This window comes from Pimephales promelas, chromosome 18 (assembly GCF_988280905.1).
Source record: "Pimephales promelas chromosome 18, fPimPro1.hap1.1, whole genome shotgun sequence".
NCBI lineage: Eukaryota > Metazoa > Chordata > Actinopteri > Cypriniformes > Leuciscidae > Pimephales > Pimephales promelas.
In genome coordinates, this window is record NC_142786.1 from 8,450,177 (window position 1) to 8,477,980 (window position 27,804).

The 27,804-nt window shown below is 38.9% G+C and overlaps 1 protein-coding gene across 2 annotated transcripts in view; it reads left to right on the forward strand.

Moving 5' to 3' along the window:
- The window catches only part of grb10a (growth factor receptor-bound protein 10a), a 71,115-nt gene extending 43,622 nt beyond the window's left edge, over window positions 1-27,493 (forward strand). Inside the window, exons 6-18 of one of the 2 annotated variants that reach the window (XM_039678627.2) lie at window positions 8,985-9,141; window positions 12,506-12,621; window positions 15,589-15,663; window positions 15,925-16,062; window positions 18,217-18,327; window positions 18,534-18,632; window positions 19,530-19,607; window positions 20,103-20,219; window positions 21,427-21,493; window positions 23,186-23,273; window positions 23,367-23,460; window positions 24,424-24,605; window positions 24,877-27,493. In XM_039678627.2, the coding sequence (XP_039534561.1) occupies window positions 8,985-9,141; window positions 12,506-12,621; window positions 15,589-15,663; window positions 15,925-16,062; window positions 18,217-18,327; window positions 18,534-18,632; window positions 19,530-19,607; window positions 20,103-20,219; window positions 21,427-21,493; window positions 23,186-23,273; window positions 23,367-23,460; window positions 24,424-24,570 (1,287 nt within the window). In that variant the 3' untranslated portion in view covers window positions 24,571-24,605; window positions 24,877-27,493. Of the gene's footprint in view, window positions 1-8,984; window positions 9,142-12,505; window positions 12,622-15,588; window positions 15,664-15,924; window positions 16,063-18,216; window positions 18,328-18,533; window positions 18,633-19,529; window positions 19,608-20,102; window positions 20,220-21,426; window positions 21,494-23,185; window positions 23,274-23,366; window positions 23,461-24,423 lie in introns of both variants that reach the window. The other variant, XM_039678626.2, reaches the window with a different exon arrangement.
- Window positions 27,494-27,804: the final 311 nt, after the last annotated feature.

The following is a 27,804-nucleotide window of genomic DNA, read 5'->3' on the forward strand; positions in this document are numbered from 1 at the left end:
TCAAAAATTGTGCTTTATATCCATCCATATATGCCTATGATGTCTTTTGACCATTTGGGTCATGACAAACAAATACGTATTTGAAAACATTAGTATTTTGCATTGCATTCTCTATAGCCTTTTGTTAAATATGCTTAATGCCATTTTGGCTGGAAAATGCAAATTTGGATTAAAACTCAGTAATAGATCATTTGGGATACTGTTATATTATATACAGCATTATAATGCGCAGTGAAATTCAAAAGTCTGAAACCATAATAAGCTTAATCTATTTAACATTATACCTGGCTAACTTCATATCGTTTTTGCTGATGATATAATTTGTGATTTTAAAATCTTTGTATTCAATTAACTATTGTAAAAACACCAACTTTTATACCTGTCTGATTAATTTCTAACTAAATAACCAAATACTTGTCTTTCTAACTAATAATGTAAACATAAATCTACAATTCTATTTATTGAAATTAAGCTTTTAGGATTTCTTTAAGTTCTTAGATTCTTAAAAATCACGCTGATAATATAATTTGTAATAAAAATCTTTGTATTACATTAGAAACTAATGTAAAACATATTTTCACCAATTATCTCAGTAGTCTATATATATATATATATATATATAGGATTGTGCAGTATTTATCATATTGGTTGTATATGTTTCATGAGTCCTAGTGTTTGTATTTGGTAATAAAAATGTGGAAAATATTCACTTCTCGAGTTGAGGGAGGGTGGTTTCACTCTACTGTTGGATATGCAGAAATATGTTGAACAGAAAATACATCTTGTGGCAAAAGTATCCTGTTTATCTGTTTTTACTTCTTTATTCATGCAGTTTCCACTTGCTGATAAACTGTCAAACATGTCAGGTTGCACAAACCTCTCTCTCTCTCTCTCTCTCTCTCTCTCTCTCTCTCTCTCTCTCTCTCTCTCTCCATGAAACCTGAAACTTCTAAAGCTGTCACTAAAGTTTATCCCATGAGATCTCTAAACAAAGGTGTGTGTGTATGAATGTCAGGGCAGGTTATATTTTTTGCCTGTGAAAGTGGATTTTTACAGTACGTTTGTGATGTCATTGAAAGGCAGGTTCACATAGAGTTCAGTAATCTACTGGACTAGTTGTAATAATACATGCGTTTGAGTTTACTCGCATATGCGTCAGAGCTGCGTGGGGTTGAAATTGAATTTGCGGTCTAGTTAGGTAATAAGAGTGAGATGACTGATCACAGGTCTGTTCAGAAATACATACACTCATCTAAAGGATTATTAGGAACACCATACTGATACTGCGTTTGACCCCCTTTCGCCTTCAGAACTGCCTTTTAATTCTTCGTGGCATTGATTCAACAAGGTGCAGAAAGCATTTTTTGTTTAGAAATGTTGGCCCATATTGATAGGATAGCATCTTGCAGTTGATGGAGATTTGTGGGATGTACATCCAGGCACGAAGCTCCCGTTCCACCACATCCCAAAGATGCTCTATTGGGTTGAGATGTGGTGACTGTGGGGCCATTTTAGTACAGTGAACTCATTGTCATGTTCATTAAACCAATTTGAAATGATTCGAGCTTTGTAACATGGTGCATTATCCTGCTGGAAGTAGCCATCAGAGGATGGGTACATGGTGTCCATAAAGGGATGGACATGGTCAGAAACAATGCTCATGTAGGCCTTGGCATTTAAACAATGCCCAATTGGCACTAAGGGGCCTAAAGTGTGCCAAGAAAACATCCCCCACAGCATTACACCACCACCACCAGCCTGCACAATGGTAACAAGGCATGATGGATCCATGTTCTCATTCTGTTTACACCAAATTCTGACCCTATCTGAATGTCTCAACAGAAATCGAGACTCATCAGACCAGGCAACATTTTTCCAGTCTGTCCAATTTTGGTGAGCTCTTGTAGCCTCTTTTTCCTATTTGTAGTGGAGATGAGTGGTACACGGTGGGGTCTTTCTGCTGTTGTAGCATGTTGTGGCTTCTAGGGCTGTCAACTTTAGTCGTTGCTTCCATTATGCACGCGCCTACATTTGAAATCAATCTTGAGCGTGCAAAAGACGTGAGCAGTCCCTTTAACGGCTTTATCATGCTGACTCAATAAATTGTGTTTTCTTGATATGTTTTTGATTTTATTTGTACACTTTACGCATTTGAAAATAGCCTAAATAATGTAACAAAACGAAAACAAACCTATCTGCGGTCCTACAGCCTATTATTGATTTGTTTTAGGCTATTTGGGTTTTTTGTGTGTTTGTTTTAAAACGCCTAGATCGGCTGGACGAACTTTAACCCATAGCTTTGAAAGTAAGGAATAATATACAGCCTGTATAAACGAGAGCTATTGTTAGGATTTTTCATTATGTGGCGGTTATATTTTTTGTAGTGTGTGGTGACGTCAGGTGCGCGATTGTGACTTGTCACTACAGACCTAGGACAGAGCTCCTCACTTTGCAGTTAAAAAAAATCACTTAATTTGCAAAGAATTGTATTATTATTATAGTTTTATGTATTTTTGATGTTTTTTCGTTGTTGTTTTATAAATGCTCAATGACAATTGTTAAAAAAATGTTCAATCAAAACATCCCGTCTTTTCTTCTCTTTTTTTTTTTGGTCGATTAATCGTTGCGCAGAACAAGACTTTGGTCGACTAAGGATTTCTTTGGTTGACTACAGCCCTAGGGCTTCACAAATGCTTTGCTGCATACCTCGGTTGTAACGAGTGGTTATTTCAGTCAAAGTTGCTCTTCTATCAGCTTGAATCAGTCGGCTTATTCTCCTCTGACCTCTAGCATCAACAAGGCATTTTCGTCCACAGGACTGCTGCATAATGGATGTTTTTCCCTTTTCAAACCATTCTTTGTAAACCCTAGAAATGGTTGTGTGTGAAAATCCCAGTAACTGAGCAGATTGTGAAATACTGAACATGCACATTGTGAATGCACCGACAACCATGCCACGCTCAAAATTGCTTAAATCACTTTTCTTTCCCATTCTGACATTTCAGTTTGCAATTCAGGAGATTGTTTTGACGAGGACCACACCCCTAAATGCATTGAAGCAACTGCCATGTGATTTCAAAAAAAAAAAAAAAAATTATATAAGACAATCTCCTGAACTCCAAACTTGCTACTTTTGTAGCCCATCCGCCTCAAGGTTGTGCGTGTTGTGGCTTCACAAATGCATACATATACGGTACAACAATTTTCCTGTTTTTACACTAGAGGTGGCATTCTACCTGTTAGGTACACATGCTCGTTTAAATGTTATTTTAAGGTGGGGTAGAATTAAATGAACGGCAAAACTTAACATTTTGTTTACGTATCCCCCTCTGTCACCTCACGTACCCCAGTTTGGGAACCACTGTTAGAATGGAAACATGTACATATACCATAATGAAAACAGGTGACTGGTTAAGTTAGGTAGACCATTTCCGGTAAACCAGTCTCTTATCTGTCTCTTTCTTTGTTCTTCCACTGTGAAGGTCAGTCTTCCTACGGTGTTAGTGTGCTGTGGGCAATCAATTTAATTGTTGTCTTATTCATGTGTTCATGAATGCATGTATGCATCTGTGTGCTTGTGAGCATATAGCCAGCGCTTAGTTTGCTTTTCTAGTGTTGTATCCAACAAACACGCACACAGAGACAGGCACAGACAATTATGGTCAAATCAAAGGCAGGAGGACAGTCATAGCTCCACAAATTGTTCCTCTCTCTTTCGTTTCGGCATGTTTGAAAGCTGTTTACGAAGAGCTTTAATGCCCCAATTGGTTATTGTCACAGATGTGACGGACCCTCTCATGGAAGACCAAATGTTAAATGGAAAAATATTAAATATCCAACTTTCTCCAATGACCTTGTGAATCAACTGTCTGTCTATCACTCTATTGGCCTGTCTGTATAGCTGTGTGTATATGTATGTATATCACAGAACCTATTGGCCATATACTGTGACCTCCATTCTATTCTTGGATTATCTCTTCCCCCTTTATACAAACTGTGAACAATGCTTGGACAGCCCTCTATTAACTCCCAACAAACACTTTGTTGCCATGTGACCCTCAGAATGTTTGCGAAACCTTTATTTAACATTTAAAGATCCTCCCATGTGACCTGCAGAGGCGGGACAGAGCAGTGCAGAGCAAACGTTTGTTCAGAGCCACATGACTATAAGGATGCGTTTAAACAACATTGAGTAAACGCTCTTAAATCGTAAAGCTGGTAGAAAATAGCGTTTACAGCAGTAGAATGGCGCACGTATAACTCCGCATGAGCAACGAAACAATGCTCTGCAAACAGTTCCCACTGCTATAATAGTCTTGCCAATAACTCAACCCCCAACATCCTTTTCTTCATGGTGTCGAGTCAGATTACATGATACAGTTGTCTTCCGTCTGAGACAGACAGAATGGTGTTTTAGAATGAGTTTTTATTCTTTAACACACTTAAAGTGAACGTACATATTTCAAATAGTGAGAAATTGTATTGAGTTTGTTCCGTATGAGAAAGGGAATCACTCATTTTAGTGAAGTGTTGTGGGAGGAGGGATTTTGCTGGGATTTGGCCTCTGTTGTGTGTGTTTAAGAAACACTCTCCAGTTGTGATATGCTGAGTTTTGAGAAAAAGAGAGGGAAAGGTTTTCTTTGGCTGTGGAGTTCAAAGACAAACTTCAGGGGGGAAATGGGAGTGCAAAAAAAGAATGAGAACAAAATCTCACTCTGTGTGTGTGTCGTGAGAGCTGGATGTGGAGCTCTGTCTCAAGGCTTTCTGAGAATTTGAAACTTTGACAGAAGCCAAGGCAAAGTTTGGTGTGGGGGAGAAAGAGAGAGGTTGAGGGAAAAGAGAGAGGGAGAGACAAAGGAAGGGATGATGGAAGGTATGGGGAAGAGGGAGATGGAAATGGAAGGAGAGAAAGAATTGTGGTGGTTGGATGTGCCTGATGCTTTAGTACATATATGATGACAAAAGTAATGAAATGAACATACATTCACTATTTATTTTACTTTCTTGTGCCGTATTCTTATTACATTTTAAATATTAAAGTAAAATAAATAATACATTTTTTTTAAATGCTTATTAGTTGGTAAATATCTGTTGATTAATAAGTTAATTATCAATAGCAGTTGATTAACCAGTAATCTTGCCCATGTTAGTATTATTATTATTATTTTTCTTAATTTAAATAACTTGAAAGTTAAACACCAGTAATCAAATTATTTTAAATCTATTTTAAATCGAATCTATATTTATATTCTTTTTACTTTATTACTGATATTTGTTATATCTTGATATTTGTTATTGTAAAGCAGTTTGTAGAAAGCGTGTTTCATGTCTGAATAAAAAAAATAATGTTTATCAAGCCCCTTTCACACAGCGCGTTGATTCCAGAAAATTGCCGGGAAATTGCCAGAACGCCTTCTGTGTGAACGCAAACACGACCCGGGATCAGAGTATGTGAGCGGAGTGGAGTGGGAGCGGAGCGAGGAGTGGAGCGGCATGATTTTGAATGGAGCGCGGAGCGGATTTTTTAAAAGTCGGAGCGTCGTGGTTTTCACTCGCTCCGAGCGCGCTCCACTACCGCTCTATCACGAGGACAATTCATGCCAACGGCTCATTATAGAACTGCATTTTTAGTAAGGATTCAGGTGTTAAACACATTACGCTAGCATGATACAGATGGATCACTCAAATCAGAAAAAAATGTGAGGGTTATGATGACGCCGATGGACATGAGTGGCTGCGGGAGGTTATAGTTATCAAGCCTGTACTGAATATGAGCGGGCAGGCACCACGATCTCATGAAAGTGCGAATCTATAGCACACATTTTATTTCTCGTGCCTATTATTATATGCCAAAAAATTGTTTGTGCGTGCAAATGACGCACACTAAACCCCTTGGTTAGGATGGGTGTGAAGTGCGTTCTTGCCATTAAGTGCGTATCGTAGGCTATGCCCACGAGAAATAAAATATAGATAGCCTACGCACTTTCATGAGATGGGGCGCTGGATCGGGCGGGGTGAAAGCACATTTTAAACAGGTAACACTTATTCACCAACGCAATCGCTTTCTCACTAATGCATTGCATTCAAACAAATGTAATCATACAGTCGGCTATCTGTCAGTATTTGATTTTAAATTAGCATAAATCTGTGAGAAATGTAGCGACCCGTAGATAAATAACTGATGAAAACGTAGTTATTTTCTTCTTTCCAAACAAAATGTGCTCTGCAAAAAGCAGCAATGATATTTAATTTATAATGCTGATAACCTGTAATAAGCATAGCATGTCATAGGAAAAGTTTGCACACTATCCAAATCCAATAAACAACATTGCAACTATTCTCCTAACGTTGTTTTTTATTTATTTACTATGCCTATGTATCTATTATGATGAGGAGACATTTTGTGAGATTTTAAAGCATACTTAAATACTTTATTCGGAATTTCCTTGGGGAGCGAACACGGAGCGGTGTTTCTGATATCAGTGAGCGAGGAGTGGAGCGGGAGCGGTAAATGGTGAACCCGGAGCGGAGCTGGAGCGGAGTGATTATATAATGCTTGGAGCGTGGAGGGGAAATTGTTGCCGCTCCACTCCGCTCACATACCCTGCCCGGGATTGATACCGGTGTTCTGACAATTCATGCTACCCATCGAGATTTGCTACTTACCGGTTATGCGCATGTGCAGACTCACAGTTTTTTTTTTTTTTTTTTTTTTTTTTTTTTTTTACAAAAGGTACATTTTTCTCTTATAATGTATAATTTCCCTTTAAAAAATTCTTACTACCATATGAATATTTGTACGGCCAGCCAGCTGAAAAAGAATAACTGAAAGTTTCAGTTACTATGAGGATAGGTGTACTTTGACAAGTCAAAGATGAATATTTTATGATAATTTTTACTATTCACACTGTTTTAAAAATAAAAAAACAATAGTCTACAGTATACAGTAGCTACTCATAACTTATAATTGTATTATAATTGTATTTCATACGACTTTAATTGGCATTCTGTGATCAATTCAATCTATGGTTGCATTTTTTGACAAGGCAGCAAAAATCGACAGAACACACCGGCATCGATCCCGGGTTGGGGACCTAGTAACATTGCCGGGATCAGTCCCGGAACGCACACTGTGCCGTAAGGGGTGTGTCACAGCGATGACGCTCGTGCCATCGCGCGACTCTGTTGCTCTTAGAAGAAAGTTTGAGTTCGTCATCAACAAAGAAAGGACGAACAAACGTCTGCAAACTGGAACGAAGCCCAGAGCAGTGCTGAAGCTGAGATCGTTCACCCGCTTTGTGGAACGGTATGCGCGTGTACATGTTTTCGACGCGTAAATTACACGTCTCATCCCGACGTCATGTGTCTTTCAGGGATCTTTACGGGTTATGTCTGAATACACTCACATATCCCGGCAAATCACTGGCAGTGTGAATGAACCGAAATCAAACAATCCCTGGACAAATTCCAGGTCACATTATCCGTGTATTTTCCGGAATCTATGTGTGAAAGGGGCTTCAGTCACATAATATTTTATTCAGTCTGTATATGAAGAGTTCAGATGCAAAAGCCTCTAAGTGCCATCTGAAATTTTCTTCTAGAATGATCATTTTTATCAAGCTTGTATATTTAAGTTCAGTGATTGCACTTAAATGGCAATGATAATTACCTATTAATTGTTATTTAAGTGAAATTACTGAACTTAAATATACAAGTTTGATAAAAATCATCATTAAAGAAGAAAATTTCAAATGGCATTTAGAGGCTTTTGCATCTGAACTCTTCATATTTAAATGAAATGTAACAGCGATACAGCCTTAATCCCCATTCATTTCCCTTGTTATATCTTTGTTCCATGGTAAAATAAAAGTTATACATGTTTGGAAAAACTAAATGATGGAAGTGAAGAAACCGTTTTATTAACGGTTTGTGTCGGTTTTATTAACAAATTGAAGCACTAGTCATCTCCGTTTCTCTCTCACCTAGACTTTCTTTCTCGCTGCTTAATCCACTGGAGTATTGTAAGGCACAAGCTGCTTGTCAGCTGAGTGTCTCTCCCTTCTCTCTCTCTCTCTCTCTCTCTCTCTCTCCTGCTCTTGTTTCAGCAACTCTCTTGGTCTCATCCCAACCCTCTGCCCAGTCTCAACTCCTCTCATCCTCTCGCTTTCCTTCCCTCCTCCCCTTCTTTCCTCCCTTGCCCTCCCTCTTTCTCTTTCTTTTTCTCTCACTCACTCACTCACTCACTCTCTCTCGCCGCGTGAGTGAGCAGAGGTTGTCTCAGAGAGAAAATGCCATCGTGTTCGCCGGACTGTTGCTTGTATCAGGCAGTAGAGGTAAGACTGACAGTAACTACTTTTTCAGAAGAGAAGCGTCCTGCAGATGCCAGTCTACAAAAAAAATATCAAATTTAGTCACGCAGATTATTTTTGTGCATAAATTGCACGCTACTTAGATGGTAAAGTATTTGTTAAAATGTTAGCTTTTGTGGATGCATGTGTATGTTTAGCTGTGCATTTACTAGTCATTGCGGTGTCATTAAAAGAACTAAAAGCATTTCTCTTTCTTTTCCCTTTATCTGGGCCGTTGGCTTTGGCATTCATGTGTATTCAGCCTCTTAATGGAGTATATCCTCTTGTCCGTGTTCGAGTCAGTCACGCTTATAAGAGCCGGGCTCAACCTAAACACTAAGAATCCATGTAGATTGAGCTAGGGGCCATATAAACATTGAGATTTGCATGGTTTGCGAGAACAAAAACATAATCAACAAGCACAAATTAACTTTTTTTTTTTTTTCTCCGAGCATCATTTTTACTCTTAGGTAACTGAAAAGTTTGTATTTGGCGAGTTGTCAAAACTCCACCATCTGGAGCATTGTGCAAAAGCGTGTCTGTAATTGTCCGACAAATTAGACTCATTAACAAGATCGCCTCGAGGTCATATTAAACGCATCTGTAATGGACATCCTGTGTATGTGTGTTGAACAGATCATCAAAGTTTTCAGCGAGGATGGTGTGGGAAAAGTCGTGGAGGTCCCTGCCGACATGACGGCCAGAGATGTGTGTCAGTTCCTGGTCTACAAGACCCACTGCCTGGATGACAACTGCTGGTCGCTAGTGGAGCATCATTCCCTGCTTGGTCTGGGTAAGCGAAGCCATCATATGTGTATAGTCCTTTTCTGCGTTTGCATGACTTATGCGTGCAGCACACACACCCAGTCTAGGAGGACATGCTGTTCTGTCCAGGGACACTGGGTTCCCAGTGCACTGCACTGTGTAACAGGAAATCACCTTTCAGCAAGCCCAGACTCAGAGTCTTATATACACATACTTGTTCTCCTATTAACACTTAAGCTCTCAAATACAACATCGTACGTCACGCACGGCTGCGCATTTTGCATGCGCAACGCCTCATAGAGCGTCCAACCTGAAAGAAAGGAAAAGCCTTCACAATGCAGATGCTTTTGAGAAAATGAGAGTAGAGAAGGAGAGGTCATGAAGAAGCAGTGCTTAATCTCGCCGGCAATCAATTAGGGCACGTGTGGTTGTGTGTTTCTCAGGCAGATTACAGATTAACCCTTGCTCAAGTCATACTAAACAGATTTAACTCTGCCTGACCTTTAGAGATGCAGTCATTGCTCTTGAAAATCCCTCGGAGATTCGGAAATAATTCGGACGGACACAATCTGCTCTTTATTTGAATGCGTCCACTTTAAAGCCATCAAGGCAAGTTGTTAGTTATGCTTAGGCTTTATGATGTCAAAATGTGATGGGGTGTGGTCTATATTTGGTCAGCTGACATCTCTAGAGAGGCTTAGCATTATTATGTGGTGTAGTTGGATGTGTTTCCCTCATCACTTCTGGAGACATCAGCGTGCCAACGTTACGGAAACCTTCTAGAAACGTTGCTCTTACGTAAGCCATTAGCAGGGAGACTCTGCTGACTTTGCTGCCATCAACCCTCAGTGCAATCAAGCTAAATACATGACCTCATCCCTCTGCAATGCCTCTCGCTTTCCCTCGCTTTCTCTTTCATATACAGTCATGCTCTCTCTCCTTCTCTTCTCGGAGGAGTGAATTAGCGGATGAGGGATCAGATACACAACAGATACATTAGATGGGGTTTGAGCCGGTGCTTTAATGTCTTGGACATATGAGTGGTGCTATACTTAAAAAGCATAGACATTACGATATTCAGTTAATCTGGATCATTTTCTCATTATAGGGCATCACATTGTGCTGGATGCTGAAAGATTGTAATGTTTTGTTTGTTTTTTGTTGTTAAACTGGCCGAGCATGCCGTTAGCAATGACATGGTCACGGGTTTGATTCCCAGGGAACACGTCTTGTACCAAAAAAAATAAAATAAAAAATAGCTTGACTTCACTATGAGGTACTTTTAGATAAACGCCAAATGCAAGAATTTAAATGTAACACTTAAATATACAATTAATGTATATTTCTAAAATATTTGGATTATTAAATACAAGTATTAGAGCATGAATATATACATCTTAGATTAAAATCACTTTAATATTTTCATATATATTATGTGAAATAATTTATTTTATGCATTCAATTTTTGTATATTAAATTCATGTTATATATATTTAAGTAAGCTTCATTTATATAGCGCCTTTCACAGATAAAATCACAAAGTGCTTTAGTGCTCTCTCTATATATAAACACACGCACACACACACACACACAAACGCAGTGATGTGAATAAGTTTGGACACCCTAAACACATGCTAAATAAAGTTCCTTTGGCCTTTGGAATTAAAATACCCCCACATCATCACATACCCTTCACCATACCAAGAGTTTGGCATGGTTTTATTTCAGTTTGCCTAATAGCTGGTTTGATTTGCATTGAGAGATGATCTTTTGGAAAGTACCCCATGGCAATCTCTATGTATGGTGAAGGGTGTGTGATGATGTGGGGATATTTTAATTCCAAAGGCCAAGGGAACTTTATCAGGATGCATATTATCCTGGATCCATGAAATAACTGGCTTTTAAAAATAAAAATCTGCCTGCCTCTAAGGGCATTTATTTAACATAGGGGTGTCCTGACTTACTGTATGCACCATGTATTTTAAGGAAGAACATTTATTTATTTGTGATACATTATTCATTCACAAAGAAAATTGGTGTCCTTAAAGGTTGGATTTTTCCCCATTTTTCTAATTAAGGCATTAAGTCATCAATTTTCAAAAGATGATTTTTTACTCCTCTTTTTAGGCAGCTTTAGCATGGATGTCCAAACTTATTCACATCACTGCATATGTGTGTTTATACTTTATTTGTAACATTTACCCAAATGTTTAATCATGTTTTTACAAATGGATAATTTTGTTGCATAATAGCACAACACAAGCCTAATTTCAAATTCTGAATTGAATTCACTAAAAAACAGTCAGTGATTAAAATAAGAACAAACAAATAAAATAGAATAAAGATAGAAAATATAAATAAATAGTGCTTAAGTTTTTTGTGTATGTCTTTTTGTAGTTCTAACAGTAGTATTAAGGTAAGAAATATAAGGAATCAAACAATTATAGTTACAAAAGTTATTTATTCATGAGCCGTGAGTGTCATCTGAATATTAGTAAAAAACACAAGACAAAAAAATTCGGATTTTGGAGACAGCAGCACAAATATTATTAGGCTGTTGTCACTTTAAGACCAAAATGCACTGATCCAATAAATCATTACATAGCATTTTTCTCAACTGTTTACTCAAGTAATTTGTGTGTATTTGACCATTTAAGTGCTATTTGGTGCCCGTGAGGTGTTTGAGGCGGCTTTATGTTTGCGTGCTTTGAGTGTGCAACGTCTCGAGAGCGTGCAAGTGCTGACTGTTTTAAACACTGGCAATAAAGAAAATGCAAATTATAAACTTTGGTAATGATGTGACACTGCCTCAAATGTGCAGGTGACCGACAATTCCTTTGTCAACAGTGCAACTCAATTGTAGTGCAGACACGTTGGGGAGTTTGAATTGCGCCTCACCCCCATAATAATTTTACCCACGCCAGACAGGTATTGCATCTTTATGCATCGTCAGCGCGAGGTCGGCAATTATTAAGAGATTGCAGATCCAAATTTTACCTTCCCTGTTTTGTTCAGTGCCTTGTCGGATATTGTCTTTTGTAACGTGTACTTCCGCTGAGTTCATGATTTAAGTCAGTTTTGAATATATTCCTATATCCGTACGTGTTTTACGACAACAAACCGTTACATATACAAATATACATGTATAACTCCCCATCCCCCCCCCCCCCCCCCCTTGGAGCCGTGGCTTAGTGGTTAGCAGGAAAAAAAAGAAAAGAGAAAATTTCCCCCTGACAGACATTTTAATATTCCCAAGCTTCAGAGGTCACAACTCATTCCATCTGCTCTGATTCAAAGGGTTTAGCAATTTTTAAAGTGATCATGTGAAAATCCATTACACCATTAACGGCCAGTAAACAGTTTTGATGTCATCTGTGTTTGTTTGAATACAGAGAGGTGTCTGGAAGACCATGAACTGGTGGTTGCAGTGCAAGCCTGCATGTCTCCAGAGAGCAAGTTTCTCTTCAGGAAGAACTACGCCAAGTACGAGTTCTTCAGAAACCCACTGGTATGTTGTCGCAGAGAACAACCGTTCCCATTCAGCCCACCCATGCGTTTCCTTACCTCTCCAGACCACCACTACAAGCTTAAATCCCTTGAAATTGAAGTCAGATTATCCTTGAAAATCTCACTAATAATACTTGATACACGACCTGCAAGCTATAAATCCCTTAAGGGCACACTATGCAGGAATTCCGTTTTTGTCAAACAGCGACCCCTAGAGTCACTGTGGAGTACTTGTATTTAACGTTACTGTCGTAACGTTATATAATACCACTCTCGCAGAGCATGTCTGCACTCACGGCCTGATGCCCCTTTGAAGCGGTTAGATTAAGGTACAAATCTTGCATAGTGTACCTTTAAATAAGAGATCTAGGGGGTGTTTATGGGTAGGCCTACTATTATATTAGACTACATAGCCTTTCGAACCTGAAACAAACTTTTTTTTTCAGAGATCAACAGTCTGTCATTAGTCTTTAGTCCGCCACTAAAAAACGGTGTGGTGTGGTTCCGGTACACCAGCCATGTCAACGAATCGAATGAATGACAATTTGCTTATCAATGTATAGCCTATGTAAATTCGCGCCTACATCTTTGTAGAACTTCAAAACAAGAAACCGAAAAGATGCTTTTTTTGATACAGTTTTTAATATTTTATCAGACAATAACTACTTAAGACTATGATTTAGTATTTTGGGACAATTAGGGCCGGATTCTAGCCTGGATGCCAGCCCGAACTCCGCCCACAACATTTTTTGGTCGGGAAGTTCGGTCTGGACTCGATCCATTGAGGAGTAATTATGATCAGTCAAAAAATGATCAGGCCAATCAAATTGCCAGGGCGGGCTTTATACGATGATGGACAGGTGATCTTCAGGGACGTAATCATCACGTTATCAAAGAGCGCTTAACTGGTTTCTCCAAAGATGACTGCAGCTGGAGAATTGAGATGTATAGATTCCTCTGTCGCATCTGTTGTAAAATAAATCGACAGCGCATTAATTTTAATAGACAAACAGAAAACTGCAATCAAGGCGTTCGTCGATCGGAAAGATATTTTTGCCGTCCTTCCTACATGATTCGGCAAAAGTGTAACTTATCAGCTGGCTCCGATGGTCGCTAAGAAGATGGGACGTTATGAAAAGCCTGTGGTCGTTGTGGTTTCTCCTTTGGTCGCACTCATGGAGGACCAAGTAAAAGAAGCAACACTCGTTATTTTACTTCTAAAAAAAGTAAGTTCCCTTGACAACTGTGATATGCAACGTAGTTGACTTACTGCGTTGCTCTGATTGGTTGTAGGTCTACCGACTATCCAATTGAGTGCAGAGTTTTTTTTTTTCCCTGGTTCGGTTAAGACACGCCTCATAATCAAAGCCCTATGGAGGAGTTTCAGACTCAAGTCAGGCTTGCCGGATTCGGGATAACAGCTTAGATTTCGGAACTTTCCGTAATTTTTCAAGACGTCTGGTCACCCTATGTGGTGGCGAGCGCAGTCTCCACTCGGACGCGCTCTTCAATCTATCGCCGTTGCGGACTCTCTCTATTCATTCCAGTGAAAACACAAAATAAAACGCACACAAACTTAGAAAAATGTACTTACTAGTCCATCAACAAGATCGCCAGGTCAGCGTCACGGTTGCATCCAGTGCTGCTTTTTAGCTCGCGCCAATGAGTGACAACCGCTTTTCCTTTTCCTAGTCTCATCCAACCTTTACTACCAGGATTTGCCCTACTATGAGTTTGTTTACCACCGAAATGACTTTGAAGCGGTACAATTCTTGCATAGTGTGCCTTTAAATATGTAAATGTCAAACAAACCAACGAGTTCCCACATTCCTGTTTTTCATATGTGAGAAAAAACCTCCTTGTTATCAATTTCCAGCCATTCAAGTACAGCTTGTACATGTTCCACCTCACTAAGCAAATAACCTGCTTTTTTTAATTTTATAAGCCTGTACTCGGCATCTTTTAACTGATGGAATTTCGACAAGTACATTTGGACGTGTCGTATAATCACCTTACGGTGTGAACACTGTGAACCATTTTATCGTTCTTTATAAGCCACAGACTTTTTGTACGCTTGAAAAAATATGTTCACGCAAAGGCTTAATCTTATTTGAGCCTGTGCTTTAGTATGGTATGTACAGTATGTGTCAGTGCTTGAAACGTCTTTGGGCCGGTTAGTTCGAGTCTATTTGACAGAGCACTTAACCTGCTCTTGGTAATCCCTGGCTTTGGCAAATGCTTGGTGCAACTCACCCAAATTAGCTTTAGATGAGTTTCAGCTCGTGCGGATGTGAATTTATGCATGCATCTTACCATGTTCAACTGGTAAAGGTCACACCTGGATTTACTGGATTTATTCAAAAATTGAGTTGTTGATTTAGTGTGATCAGCTCATGTGCAATGCACTTTTTTGCTGCATCGTGGCTGATTTGTAGATTTTACACATCAACAGATTTCTCTGTATGCCGCGGACTACGCAAGTGCGGCTTTTTTATGACCATTTTGCTTTTTTTGAATCAAGTCTATGTTTTTTTTGTGTGTGTGTGGTCACATAGCATCGCAAAAGTCACACAGTTTTCGAAGAAGTAGCGATTTTAAATTGGTCTAAATATGTCCAAACAACACCAGAGAGCTAAATATATTATCATCTATATGTAATCTATCTATATATCTATGTTCAGAGAGAAGAAAATTCAGTTAAAACCTTGAAAAAGTTGTACATTCAATTCTCAAAGTTTGTCCCATTCTTTTACACTCCGGCTCAGTCTAGCAATAATCATCTTATGTAATTGCCCACTAAGAAAAGCATCCGATCTGGGTCAGGTGAACCTAAAAACGTACTTCTATATGGTATATGGCTTCCAATTACTTATCATTCAAACGAAAAGGTATTTTTAAATACTTTCTTCTGTGTTGCTGGCATATGTTCAGTGCAGACGGTCTTTTCTTACCTCTCTTCCTCTCATAGAACTTCTTTCCGGAGCAGATGGTTGCATGGTGTCAGGAATCTAATGGCTCTATCCCACAGTCCCAGCTCTTACAGGTGAGAAAGACACGCAAATGGATCCGATACACGGCAAAATCTGGATTAGCCTAGATTATGAACATGTGCGTCACGCTTACATGACTGCGTGATTGCCAGTGCAGATGAATAAGCATTTTGGTGGATTCAAACAGCTTTTAAACTGCATACTCATGTCTTGTGATAGCAGAGAGGCCGTGTTATTAAAGCATGGAAGGCATCCAGGTTTGGAAAAACTCATTTTCCAGATGGTCCTCTGCTTTTTTTCCCCCTCCTGCACAGAATTTCTTGAATTCCAGCAGCTGTCCAGAGATCCAGGGCTTCCTTTATTTGAAAGAGACGGGCCGAAAGTCCTGGAAAAAACACTACATGTTCTTACGGCGTTCTGGGCTGTACTGCTCTACTAAAGGAATGTCCAAGGCAAGCTTCTCTTTAAACTTATTTCAATGTTGTATTATGAATTCAAGTCTCTAAATTTCTACATAAGAGCATATCAATGTTTTTTTTAATGTTTTTTCAATGTTTTTTACAACTTTTGTTGTTCTACAGCTGTTATACAGCTTATATTTGCTATTTTTCCTGCAAATAAATATAGTGCGCTACAAAAGTCCACATTTAAAGGAGCTAAACGCAAGTCTCTGAGTTTTTGCAGAACTACGCCCCCTCTGGCGACAAGCGAAACTGCAACCAGAGCTGTGCGCGTTCATGAAGGAACACACACACACACATACGCACGTTTGCACTCGCTGTTCATAACTAAGGAGCATCAGCCGCACACTGTGCGGCACACATCTTTTGTTACAGTCATAATGAGGTAATACAGTAATAAATCTGCAAGTCATTTAAAATATATGAAAGGAAAGGCATTCGAGTAAATTACACACTTGTGTGAGAGGGGGAAACGGGGGTAGTAGAAAACTTCGGTTTTTGTTTCCATCTATCTCCCTGTGCTTACTGTATCCACTTATGATTGAATTATTATGGAAACACGTTCAGTTATCACTTTGTATAGGCTATGACCCGTTTGAGCCCTAGAGACGACCGGAGATCTCCGTTTGTTGAAAGCTTCCCGATGTTGACTCTCGTCTTATTCCGACGCATGGCACTGGAGTCTGGACAGACAGAAGTTTTATTTTCTGTCTCACGTGGAGTTTGCGTTGGGGTTTGTAATGAGCTACAAGCCGGTCTCTTTCCGCGCCATATACAGATTTAATGAAGTGCACGTCACCGAAAGCAACAGATATGAGCTGGATTTTATTAATCATCGGCTAATTTCAAAATCAGCAAAGACAGCAATAAGAGAGATCGGCAACAGAACTGGTAAGATCATTTCATTTCTTTACTTTTAATGAAGATGGTAGTGTTAAGCGTCTGCGACTTACTTTCACTAATTCACTTTGATTTGCGATAGATTGCGGCGCTTGATGAAGGGGCTCAGCTCAGCTGCTCAGGTGATGCGCGTCGTCATATATGACTAAAATATCATGACATATAGCTTGGTTTCAACAACCAGATGCATTTACACTTGTCCAGTTTCGTCTGGAATACGGCACAGACCACGTCCTCAAGTGGTTTGAGCGATCGAATTCAAATCCGTCTCGAATGCGTTTCGGAGGGCATTTACACCCTGGTCTTTTCACGATCGAATAGCTATCCGATCACAGAAGACACATGAAGTGACCAGGTGTAAACAGCCCCTTTGAATCCATCGTCTACTTTTGTGGAAAGCTGACTAGAGTTGTGTCGCTCGAGTTGTCTTCTCTGATACGGAGAACGGCGGCGAATAGCTACACGAACCTGCCAGACATAGCCAGGCGAGCGTGAACGCGCATGACGTCACGCCCAGTCTCAGATTCGAGCCCGAATCCCTCTTATATATGTCACTGTACAGGGTTATAGAGGCGATCGCAGTGATCAAAGAAGGGCTCATTCAGCCCATCAGGCGATTGTTTAAGCATGTATGGGTTAGAAAACGGCTATTTTTAACATGAAAAGTTGCGCAATGCACCTTTAAAGACTGGGATTCATAATCTAACTTGCACCTGAACTTTTTTTTTTTTTAGGATTTTGGAAATACAAAGAAAGCTTCGACTTAAAATGAGTTAGAAATATAAAATGAACATTAACATATTAATAATATAAAAAAGAAAAGAGATTAAAAAAATCGAATTTCTAATAAATATTTAATATAATTGTATGTTATTAATTGTATTTAATTGCTTAATTGTATATTATTATTATTTTTTATTATTTTATTTTATATTTTTATATTTTTATTATATTATTATTTTATTATTATTTATATTATTATATTATTATTAATAAAAAACTTTTGGTAATCTGTTAATAAATTAATGTATGCTTATAATACATATTGATTCAAAGTAGTTTAGAATAATAATAAAACTTGAATTTTTACTAGATTAGAAATGCTAAATACTAAATGTCTCAGATTTTTGGACCATATTTATTTGAATAAACTATTTCAGGATTAAGGTTTCACTGTTCATGCCACTCATTATATAGGACTGTCTGCGAGTTGTAATATGATGAAGTTTTAACTGGCTTGTTTAGGAGCCAAGGCACCTGCAGTTACTGTCAGACTTGGAGGAGAGCAATATTTTCACTGTGACGACGGGCAGAAAGATGCACAATGCGCCCACAGACTTCCAATTCTGCATTAAGGTGAGCAGGACGACGGTCAGTGTTGTCATGCATAAAATGAACAGAATCAGCGGCATTGACAATAGAGGTAGCATGGATGGCACAATTTCAAAATCAATGATTTTCCCCTTTAATTAACTACCCATGCCTCACCTGGTACAGTGCATGCTTGTCCTTTTTAACTTGAGTGCCTTGATTTGACAGTAGATATCTTGCTTGATTGACAGCCCAGTAAGGGCAGGACTGAACTGAAGGAGTTGAAGATGTTGTGTGCCGAGGACGAGCAGAGCCGAACGTGCTGGATGACTGCTTTCAGACTGCTCAAGGTATGCACGTATGAGACGCCCAAAATTCAACCCGAAAATAGTCATATAACCATTGCAATAACTCCTAAGCTATTCAGTTAAGGTAAAAAAAAAACAAAAAAAACTGCATAGTGCTGCTTTTAAATACTTTACTATATTAGGTTTGGGATGGGTGTTTGTTTTTGAAAGTAGTTCTCAAAATTACAGTAAAATAATGGAATATTATTACAATTTAAAATAACTGTTTTCTGTTTTTAATACATTTTAAATTGTAATTTATTCCTGTGGTGGTAAAGCTGAATTTTAGGGAGCCGTTACTTCAGTCTTCAGTGTCACATGATCCTTCAAACATCATTCTAATATGCTGATTCGGTGCTCAGGAAACATTTATCAGTGTTGAAAGAAGTTGTTAGACATCATGATAATTTTCAGGATTCTCTGATGAACAGAAATTCAAAAAAAAAAAAACAGCATTTTACATTATTAATTTCACTTGGGATGGCTTTAATGTGTCCTGGCTGAAAAAAAAAAAATTACTTTAAAAAAAAATCTGTGTACTAGACAGCTACTGTATAAGTCAACTATTTGTTGGCTTATTTTATCTTAAGCTTATTAATTTTTTTTGTCATAGTATTAAAAATAAATAAAAGTAATAATAAAAGTAGACTACTATAAGTGAGGCATTTGTTGTAACGCATATTATTTCATTTTTATTTGACTTTTTTTCTTTTTAGAGGCTTGGAAAATCTTAAAAATAAAAAAAAAATATTGTTATGCGAAATTATTTGGGAACATTTTACATGCTAAAACTTTCATATTGTTTAGTCTCAATAGACTTGGTGTGAACAAGCTCAGATATCCCCTCTACCCTCTTGTCCATTCTTGTTAACTCGTTCAAACGCACTCTTTTCTTTCTAGTTTGGAATTCTGCTATATCAGAACTACAAGACCCCACACCAGAGAAAGACTGCCATATCAAACTTCACCACACCTGTGGTAAGAAACATGTTAATATGTTACTTAGTGCTGACTCTCTAGTGCAGTTGATGGGATAAATGTGCTGCATTCACGCTTCCGTGAGCTCACCTGGTATTATATGCACCCCGTGTACTCGGGAGGAACGCTCTTGCTGAGAGTTCACTTAATCTGCTCATAACTCTATGAACTAATGAAGCGTGCAGCTATAGATTCCTTTACGCCGATTTGCATTGGGAACTTTCATGCTGGGGAAATGTACAAAACACAGTGCTTGCTGTAAGGATTAATTTAGAAGGTATTTAATAAGGCTTTAGTGGTTTAATCAGATGGGTATAATGCTGATCATAATAGGTTGTTTTTGAGAACAACCTGTAGGTTTTGGCTTTTCCAGTGTCGGGCCGAACGGTTTTAAGAACTGTTGAGAACCACTTGAGCCGTTCTCAGCCCCATATTCTCAGCACAGTTGGCCAAGTAATAGACAACTGATCAAGTGTAATACTGTTTTTACTATAGCGGAGTGTGTCTGAGAATTCGCTGGTCGCCATGGATTTCTCAGGAAGGACAGGTCGTGTGATTGACAACCCTGTGGAGGCTCAAAGCGCTGCAATGGAAGAGGGACACACTTGGAGAGTGAGTAGTTACAAGTTTACTCTGTGAGTTTGTCAGTAATGAATTGGGGCAGACGTTGTCCAATCCTGGTCCTGGAGGGCCACTGTCCTCCAACCTCAATTAAAGGGTTAGTTCACCCAAAAATTAAAAAAAAATGTCAGTATTTACTCACCCTCATGTTGTTCCATACCTCTATGTGTTTATTTGTTCTGCTATACACAAAGGAAGATATTTGGAAGAATGTTTTAATCAAACAGATCTCATTCCCCATTGACTACCATTGGGGAATGAGATCTGTTTGATTAAAACATTCTTCCAAATATCTTCCTTTGTGTTCAGCAGAACAAATAAATACATAGAGGTTTGGAACAACATGAGGGTGAGTAAATACTGACAGAATTTTCATTTTTGGGTGAACTAACCCTTTAAACACACCTGAACTAGTTAATCTAGGTCTTACTAGGCATTCAAAGAAACTTCCAGGCTGGTGTGTTCAGCCAACTTAGAGCTAAACTCTGCAGGACAGTGGCCCTCCAGGACCAAGTTTGGACATCCCTGAATTAGGGTTTTTAGGTCATTTATCCTTCCTCAAGTGGAGGAGTTTAAGTATCTTGGGGTTTTGTTCACGAGTGAGGGAAGGGTGGAACCGGAGATTGACAGACGGATCGGTGCAGCTTCTACAGTAATGCGGTCGATGTACCGGTCTGTTGTGGTAAAGAAGAAGCTGAGCCGTAAGGCAAAGCTCTCGATTTACCGGTTAATCTATGTTCCTACTCTCACCTATGGTCATGAGCTTTGGGTCATGACCGAAAGGACAAGATCCCGGATACTGGCGGCCGAAATGAGCTTTCTCCGCAGGGTGGCTGGGTTATCCCTTAGAGATAGGGCGAGAAGCTCGGTCACTCGGGAGGAGCTCAGAGTAGAGCTCCTCCTCGTGTCTGTTCCGGATGCCTCCTGGACGCCTTCCCGGGGAGGTGTTCCAGGCACGTCCCACTGGGCGGAGACCCCGGGGAAGACCTAGTACATGCTGGAGAGACTATGTCTCCCGGCTGGCCTGGGAACGCCTCGGTGTCCCCCCAGAAGGACTGGAGGAAGTGTCTAGGGAGAGGGAAGTCTGGAAATCTCTGCTTAGAGTGCTGCCCCCGCGACCCGGCCCCGGATAAGCGGAAGAAGATGGATGGATGGATTCAGGTCATTTATAATATATATTTTTTTAATCTCTGTACAGAAGCGAAGTCAGAGAATGAATGTTTTGGGAAGCCCCAGTCCTCTACATCCCTCACCGTTAAGTTCAGGTGAGTACTGCAGTGTTTAAACTAAAATATTAGTTGATTTAAAGAGGATCTATTATGCCCTTTTACAATGTCTTGGTTTTGGGGCCTACTAGAATAGGTTTTCATGCTTGGATGTAAAAAACAAAAACAACAACATTATTGTCCACATATTTTACATTGTAGCAGCACCTCTCTTTCCAGTCTGTCAGTAATGCTCTGTGGTGCGTTTCCCAAAAGCATTGTTAGCCAACTATAGGCGCAAGTTCAATTGAACTCTATTGGTAACAACTGAACTTGCGAGCATTGTTGGCTTTGGGAAACCAGCCCTGCTTAGTTCCTCTCTCAATTAAAGGGATAGTTGACTTTGAAATTAATTTTTGATATGTTTTAGCATACCTCAAGGGCATCCAAGATGTAGGTGTCTTTGTTTCCACAGTATTTTCATATTATCATTTTTTTTTATATTTTTAGGTCAAACCGTTCTTGTCTGTCAGTCATATAATGCAGGTCTATGGTCACCATCTCAAAGAGCATGCACAGAGAAGTCCAAATTAAACACGATTTAATGACTCGTAAATGTAAGTACACATTGATGGCCTAAGACACGAAACGAGCAGTTTGTGTGAGAAAACGAACTGTATTTATATCGTTTTACCTCTTGTAATCCGTCACGTCCAAGTACTCTGAGGGTGAAGGTGCTTCTGTTTGCGCATGCGTGCCGGCGAGCGCTGGAAAGCCCCGGAAGTGATTTCTTTTGCGATCTCTAAACTTTCACTCATTATTATTATTATTATTATTTACACAGAGATTTCAGAAGTGTTGCTCTTCACTTTGAAGATCTAAACATATTTAGATATACAGGAAATTGCAATGGAAGAGGATTTCGATATATCAACGGACAACGTTGATTTTTTTTAATTTATTTTTTTCCCGCAACCGTGCAAGAGATCACTTCCGGCGCTTTCCGGCGGCTGTTACATGAGGTAAAAACGATATGAATACTGTTCGCTTTCTCACACAAAGCGCTCGTCTGGTGTCCTAGGCAATCAATGTGTACTTATATTTACGAGGCATTAAATCATGTTTAATTTGGACTTCTCTGTGCATGCTCTTTGAGGTGGTGACCATAGACCTGCATTATATGACTGTCAGACAAGAACGGTTTGACCTAAAAACATCAAAGTTGAAAATACTGTGGAAACAAAGACACCTAAATCTTGGATGGCCTTGAGGTAAGCTAAAACATATCGAAAATTAATTTCAAAGTGAACTATCCCTTTAAGGCCTTTTTTCCCGAAAAGCACAATGAGCTCTGATTGGTCGGCTGGACAAGTGTGCTGTGCTTTGCGTGCATTTAAGAAATGTCACGCCCCTTACCATAACAGCATGTTTCAACACACCATTAACACAACTCAAATAGGCCTCACCTTTTTTTGTCCGGGAAATTTGTGACGTGCGTTCCCAGAAGGAAACTACAATTGAAGTGTTTCAGGGAATTCAGAAACAGTGCGTATTGATATAGAGAATAACTCCCTTTAAAGTAAACTTTGTGCCTTGTATAACTTTACAGCCCTTTTTCATGCTCAAACAGCAACATTACACACTTAACGTTGAAAAGGTAGAAAAGCATAGCAGATCCTCTTTACATGGTTGTTTAATCGATATAACAATATTTCATGCTGGTAAATGTGCACTTTGCATTCATGTCCCCAGTGATTCACAGGACGCAGTTATGGTTCCACGGCCGCATTATGAGAGAGGAATCCCACAGGATGATTATGCAGCAGGGCCAAGTTGATGGGTATGACATTTTCCATATATTAATATGATGGGAAATATTAACTGCTGTTTTGAAAGAGGGCAGTCCAATTAATCATAGTATTTTGCCTCGCAGGTTATTCCTATTGAGAGACAGCCAGAGCAATCCAAAAGCATTCGTACTCACTTTGTGCCATCATCAGAAGATTAAACACTTCCAGATTTTACCGGTGAGTCCCATATAAACATTGAATATATATTTCCTTTTGCATGTAGTGATACAGTAATTTGGGAGAGCGGGGCAAACTCCAAATTCATTCTTATTCTTAAAATTTGTAAAAGTTAATAAATGTACAGAATTCAAGAATTGTCTAAAATTGTCCAGCCTGCACACACAAAAAGCTCTGTTATAGACCATTTCACAAGATGTAAACAACACAGGTCCAGAAGCACTTCCTGTTTCAGTTTGTAACTGTTTTCTTTATTTCACATGTAAAGAAAACATCTTAAAGATGTTTGTTTAACTTTTTGATTCAGTTTTAAATGTTCTGTTGGTTGTATTTTATCCCAGCTTTTATGTAGTGTTAAAAAAACTGAAACAGGAAGTGCTTCTGGACCTGTGTTGTTTACATCTTGTGAAATGGTCTATATTCAATGATTTTCACAAGTACAAAAATGAGGAAAATAAAAAATGCTTAATTCACAGCTGTAAGTGATTGAGGCACATTAAAAAGTACATTTTGTTCTGTTTTAATGCTGTTTTACATTATAACTAAATATTTCCAGGTCTAATATTATATTTTGTGTTTGTCAGTGAATTCCCACTGTGTAAAAACCTTTCTATAGCTGAAAATAAGCCATGATTTATTAAAGGAAACACTATTCAACTTTTTTAAATTGTCAAATATTGGTTCTATTAATGAGAATTATATTTTTGGTTGTTTATATTATTGTATTATAGTATTTGTACTTAAATTGTGATTTATAATTTTATTTTATTTTGTGTAATATTATATTTTAGGGTACATTTGCCCCTAATCTCCGTTATATTATGGAATAGCACATCACTTTTTATTGAGAGATTGGCTCATTTTAGGCTCTTGGTATCTTGACAGGAGAGTTTAACACTTTAAAAATGTATTTACTGTTTGTCTTCTCTTTTTCACCTTGCATTTCTTTTCACTCTCTGGCAGTTTGAGGAGGATGGCCAGGTCTTTTTTAGCCTTGACGACGGCTCTACCAAGTTCACAGACCTGATCCACCTGGTAGAGTTCTACCAGCTCAACAGGGGCGTCCTGCCATGCAAACTCAAACACCCCTGCACCATGGTGGCCTTATGACCCCCTCCTGAACCTGACAAACAACACACTCAAATGTAACAGAAAAACTGGATTTTTTTTTTTTTTTTTAAATAATTTCCATTCATTTTCACAATAAGTTGACGCAACCCACGGGCATGAAAATAATCTCCATTTTTCTCACTGCTCTGGGATTAGCATAAAACGTTTCGGACTAATTATAGGACAAAATCAACTTTCCAGACACCCTGTCCTTTGGTTTTGACAAGGGTGCCTGAATTTTTTATTTTATTAGTCTCTGTGTGGTGAACTTTCACTGAATTCAAGATTTTTTTTTTCTTCATTCAGGACATGACAAGCAGACACACACCCCATGAACTGATTGGATCGGGACGGTCGTTTCGTTTGGTGTGTCTGCGGGGACTTGCGTTGCAAAAAGTTACTTGATGACAATTGATATGTATTATGCTATTTCCTACCTGAACGTTTTGCACTCTCAAGCTGAAAAACAGGTGATCCACTTCATCCTGAGCTTACCGCAACAACTGTTACCCATTTGCCTTCCTCCTACCGTTCACCCTTTCTGTCGTTTGTCCTCTTCCAAACTCGTCCTTGGGATTCCCTGTGTAATGATGGGATGAGTGCAAAAAAGGCAATGACAGTACTGACCATTTGAGGTGTGACATCCTCAGTGACAGCCAAATAACATAACCCGGTCTTTCATACATCGCTATGTTTGTGTCTGCAAGGAGAGGGACTGGCCTCAAGGGGTGGCAGACTTGCACTTCATTAAATGATACTTGATTGCTATGCTTTTCCAGCATACGAATTAGTTAAGTTTGGAGTTTTAATCAAGCTTTGCCTTAAAGGAATGTTCTGGGTTAAATATAACTTAATCTCCATGCTTGCTGTCAATGTGCTTTGAAATACAAAAAGCGCGTCGGCAGTCACCTGGTTATAATTCAACTCTATTCGGTCACAAACAAACCCTCTTATTTTTCTCTTGTTTGACAGTTTGGAATTGAAAAACAAATAAGTATTTGTCATAATTGACATTATGCCACAGGTGCGCACCATAGCTTAAAGGGACAGTTCACCCAAATAATGAAAATTGTAATGTCGTTCCAAACCTGTATGACAGTCTTTCTTCAGTGAAACACAAAAGAAGATATTTTGAAGAATGTTTTCGTCCTTAGAATAAAAGTCAGTGGGGTCTAAAAGAAAATCATTGTCACTAACTGACATGTGAAACTTATATATTAGTTTATACATTATAAATGTATTATTTCTAATATTTATTTTGTGTTTCACTGAAGAAAAAAGTCTTTAGAACTACGTGAAGGTTTTTTTTTTTTTATTTGAGAAAACTGTTTTAACTCAGAACGCAGGAATAGTGTTTAGGGCGCAGACAGGATGTGTTCATTAATGTCTTTTAAGAATTATCCATGTCATGTTAATCTGTTTGGGAAGATACATGGCCTGTTTGAGTATGGAATCACCTTTTCTATCAGATTTCGCTCCTGGCATTGAAATATCAAATTGATTGTTCGCAAATCAAAAACTTGACTCGGGCCTTAGAGTGCCACTGAAACTTGACCCAGGCCTCGTATCCCACCCTGAGCACAATTCAAGAGGGTAATTATTAGTTTCCTACACTGACTCCAGGTCGTCTTACTTTGTGAACGCACCTAGCTGTTAGTATAGCCTGAAGCTTAACAACTGCCTTTTCAAATCACTGTGCTGTTCTTGAGCCAATGTTAAACCCCTTAAAGTGACAGGCCAGGCCGGGACTGAGCGCCTGGAGGAATCGGACTTTGCGAAGTCACGTCTCACGGGCGTGTCTGTAATCCTCCGGGGCTGTGCGACTTAATGCGGTGAGGAGATTATCTCGCGTGCCAGCTTTTGCCACAAGGAGGTTAACAGGAAAAGCTGGTGTACGGTTACCTGAGGCGCTACATCAGCAGTCTCCTGTCTGTCCCCGACGCCCGCCTTGTTACCCTTCCAACACTGGCCCAGCAAGTCTAAGCTATGTTTTTTTTTTTTTTATATTCTAACTCTGACAGTTGACTGTTACTGCTGAGCTACAACCACACGCGCCTAGGACGAGAGTGTGTAGCCAGACAGCGACATAGTGTCGACCCAGATCTGGGCCGACACTATGTTGCTGTCTGGGATGCGCACTGCGATTTTGAAACACTTTGATACCACACACAAGCACATTTTTAATTTTCACGTACGATTCACGCTGTTTAACGTGTGAAATGCTTTAAGGATTTTTTATTGTCTTAGATGTTCAGCTTCAACTCTGATCTGCCTTATCATACGTTATCGCTTCCTTGCCGCTTCATACGTAAATCGAATTCGAAAAGTGGAAAGTGCAAGCATTACGCATTCGGTGTCTGGGATTGTGGTTGGCTATCATCATGTTTAAATATAGTAATTTAGTCACAATTCCAGCCTGCACGAGCTGGACTGAAAACATATCTAACTGGAATACGCAAGTGTGAACGCTCGTCGAGCTCAATGTGTTTGGATGATGCATATTTTCGTCAGACCTGTGCTGGTGTGTGGCTCACAATTATGAAATGCCAAACATGCATGTGAAATATTAACTTCCCCGACCTTGATTATGCCGTTTTGGTATTGATTTGTTGAACACAGGTGATTTGAGTTTGTTTCACCTGTATATATGGCTCATATGCAGCAGTCACACTCTTTTAAGTATGTGAAGCCTATGGAGAGGTAGTAGATCTAACACTGTATTAAAACACCATCTATTACTATATAAATGTGGTGCGCTCCAAAACAGAATGATTTGTTGATTTATGTTGTGCATAAAGTGCAAATTACGCATATTCCCTCTCGACATGTACCAGTGTGAAATATTTTTTAGCTTGTATCGTGTTGTCATTTTTATGTCACAAATGTCTTTTTATAAAGAGTATATATTACAGTATTAAATTAAGATTGTCTTCTGTTGTCATTTTCCACTGTTGACAATGTCTAGAATTTTCCGGAGTGCACAAATTTACACTCAATGATTCGCACAGAAGTGCAAGTAGGCTAGCTACGTCATATGTTATAGATACTTTTATAATGATTGCAACATCACAGTTTAAAAGTTTGAACGCATAAAAGTGTAATTTTGGTGATTATTTTGAACTTTATAAAAAAAAAATTTTTTACAATAGGCTTACTTTAATAGTATAGACTATACACTCCAATACTGGCTTACTGATTATGAATAATTGTAGTATTTCTCTTTATGTGGAAGGG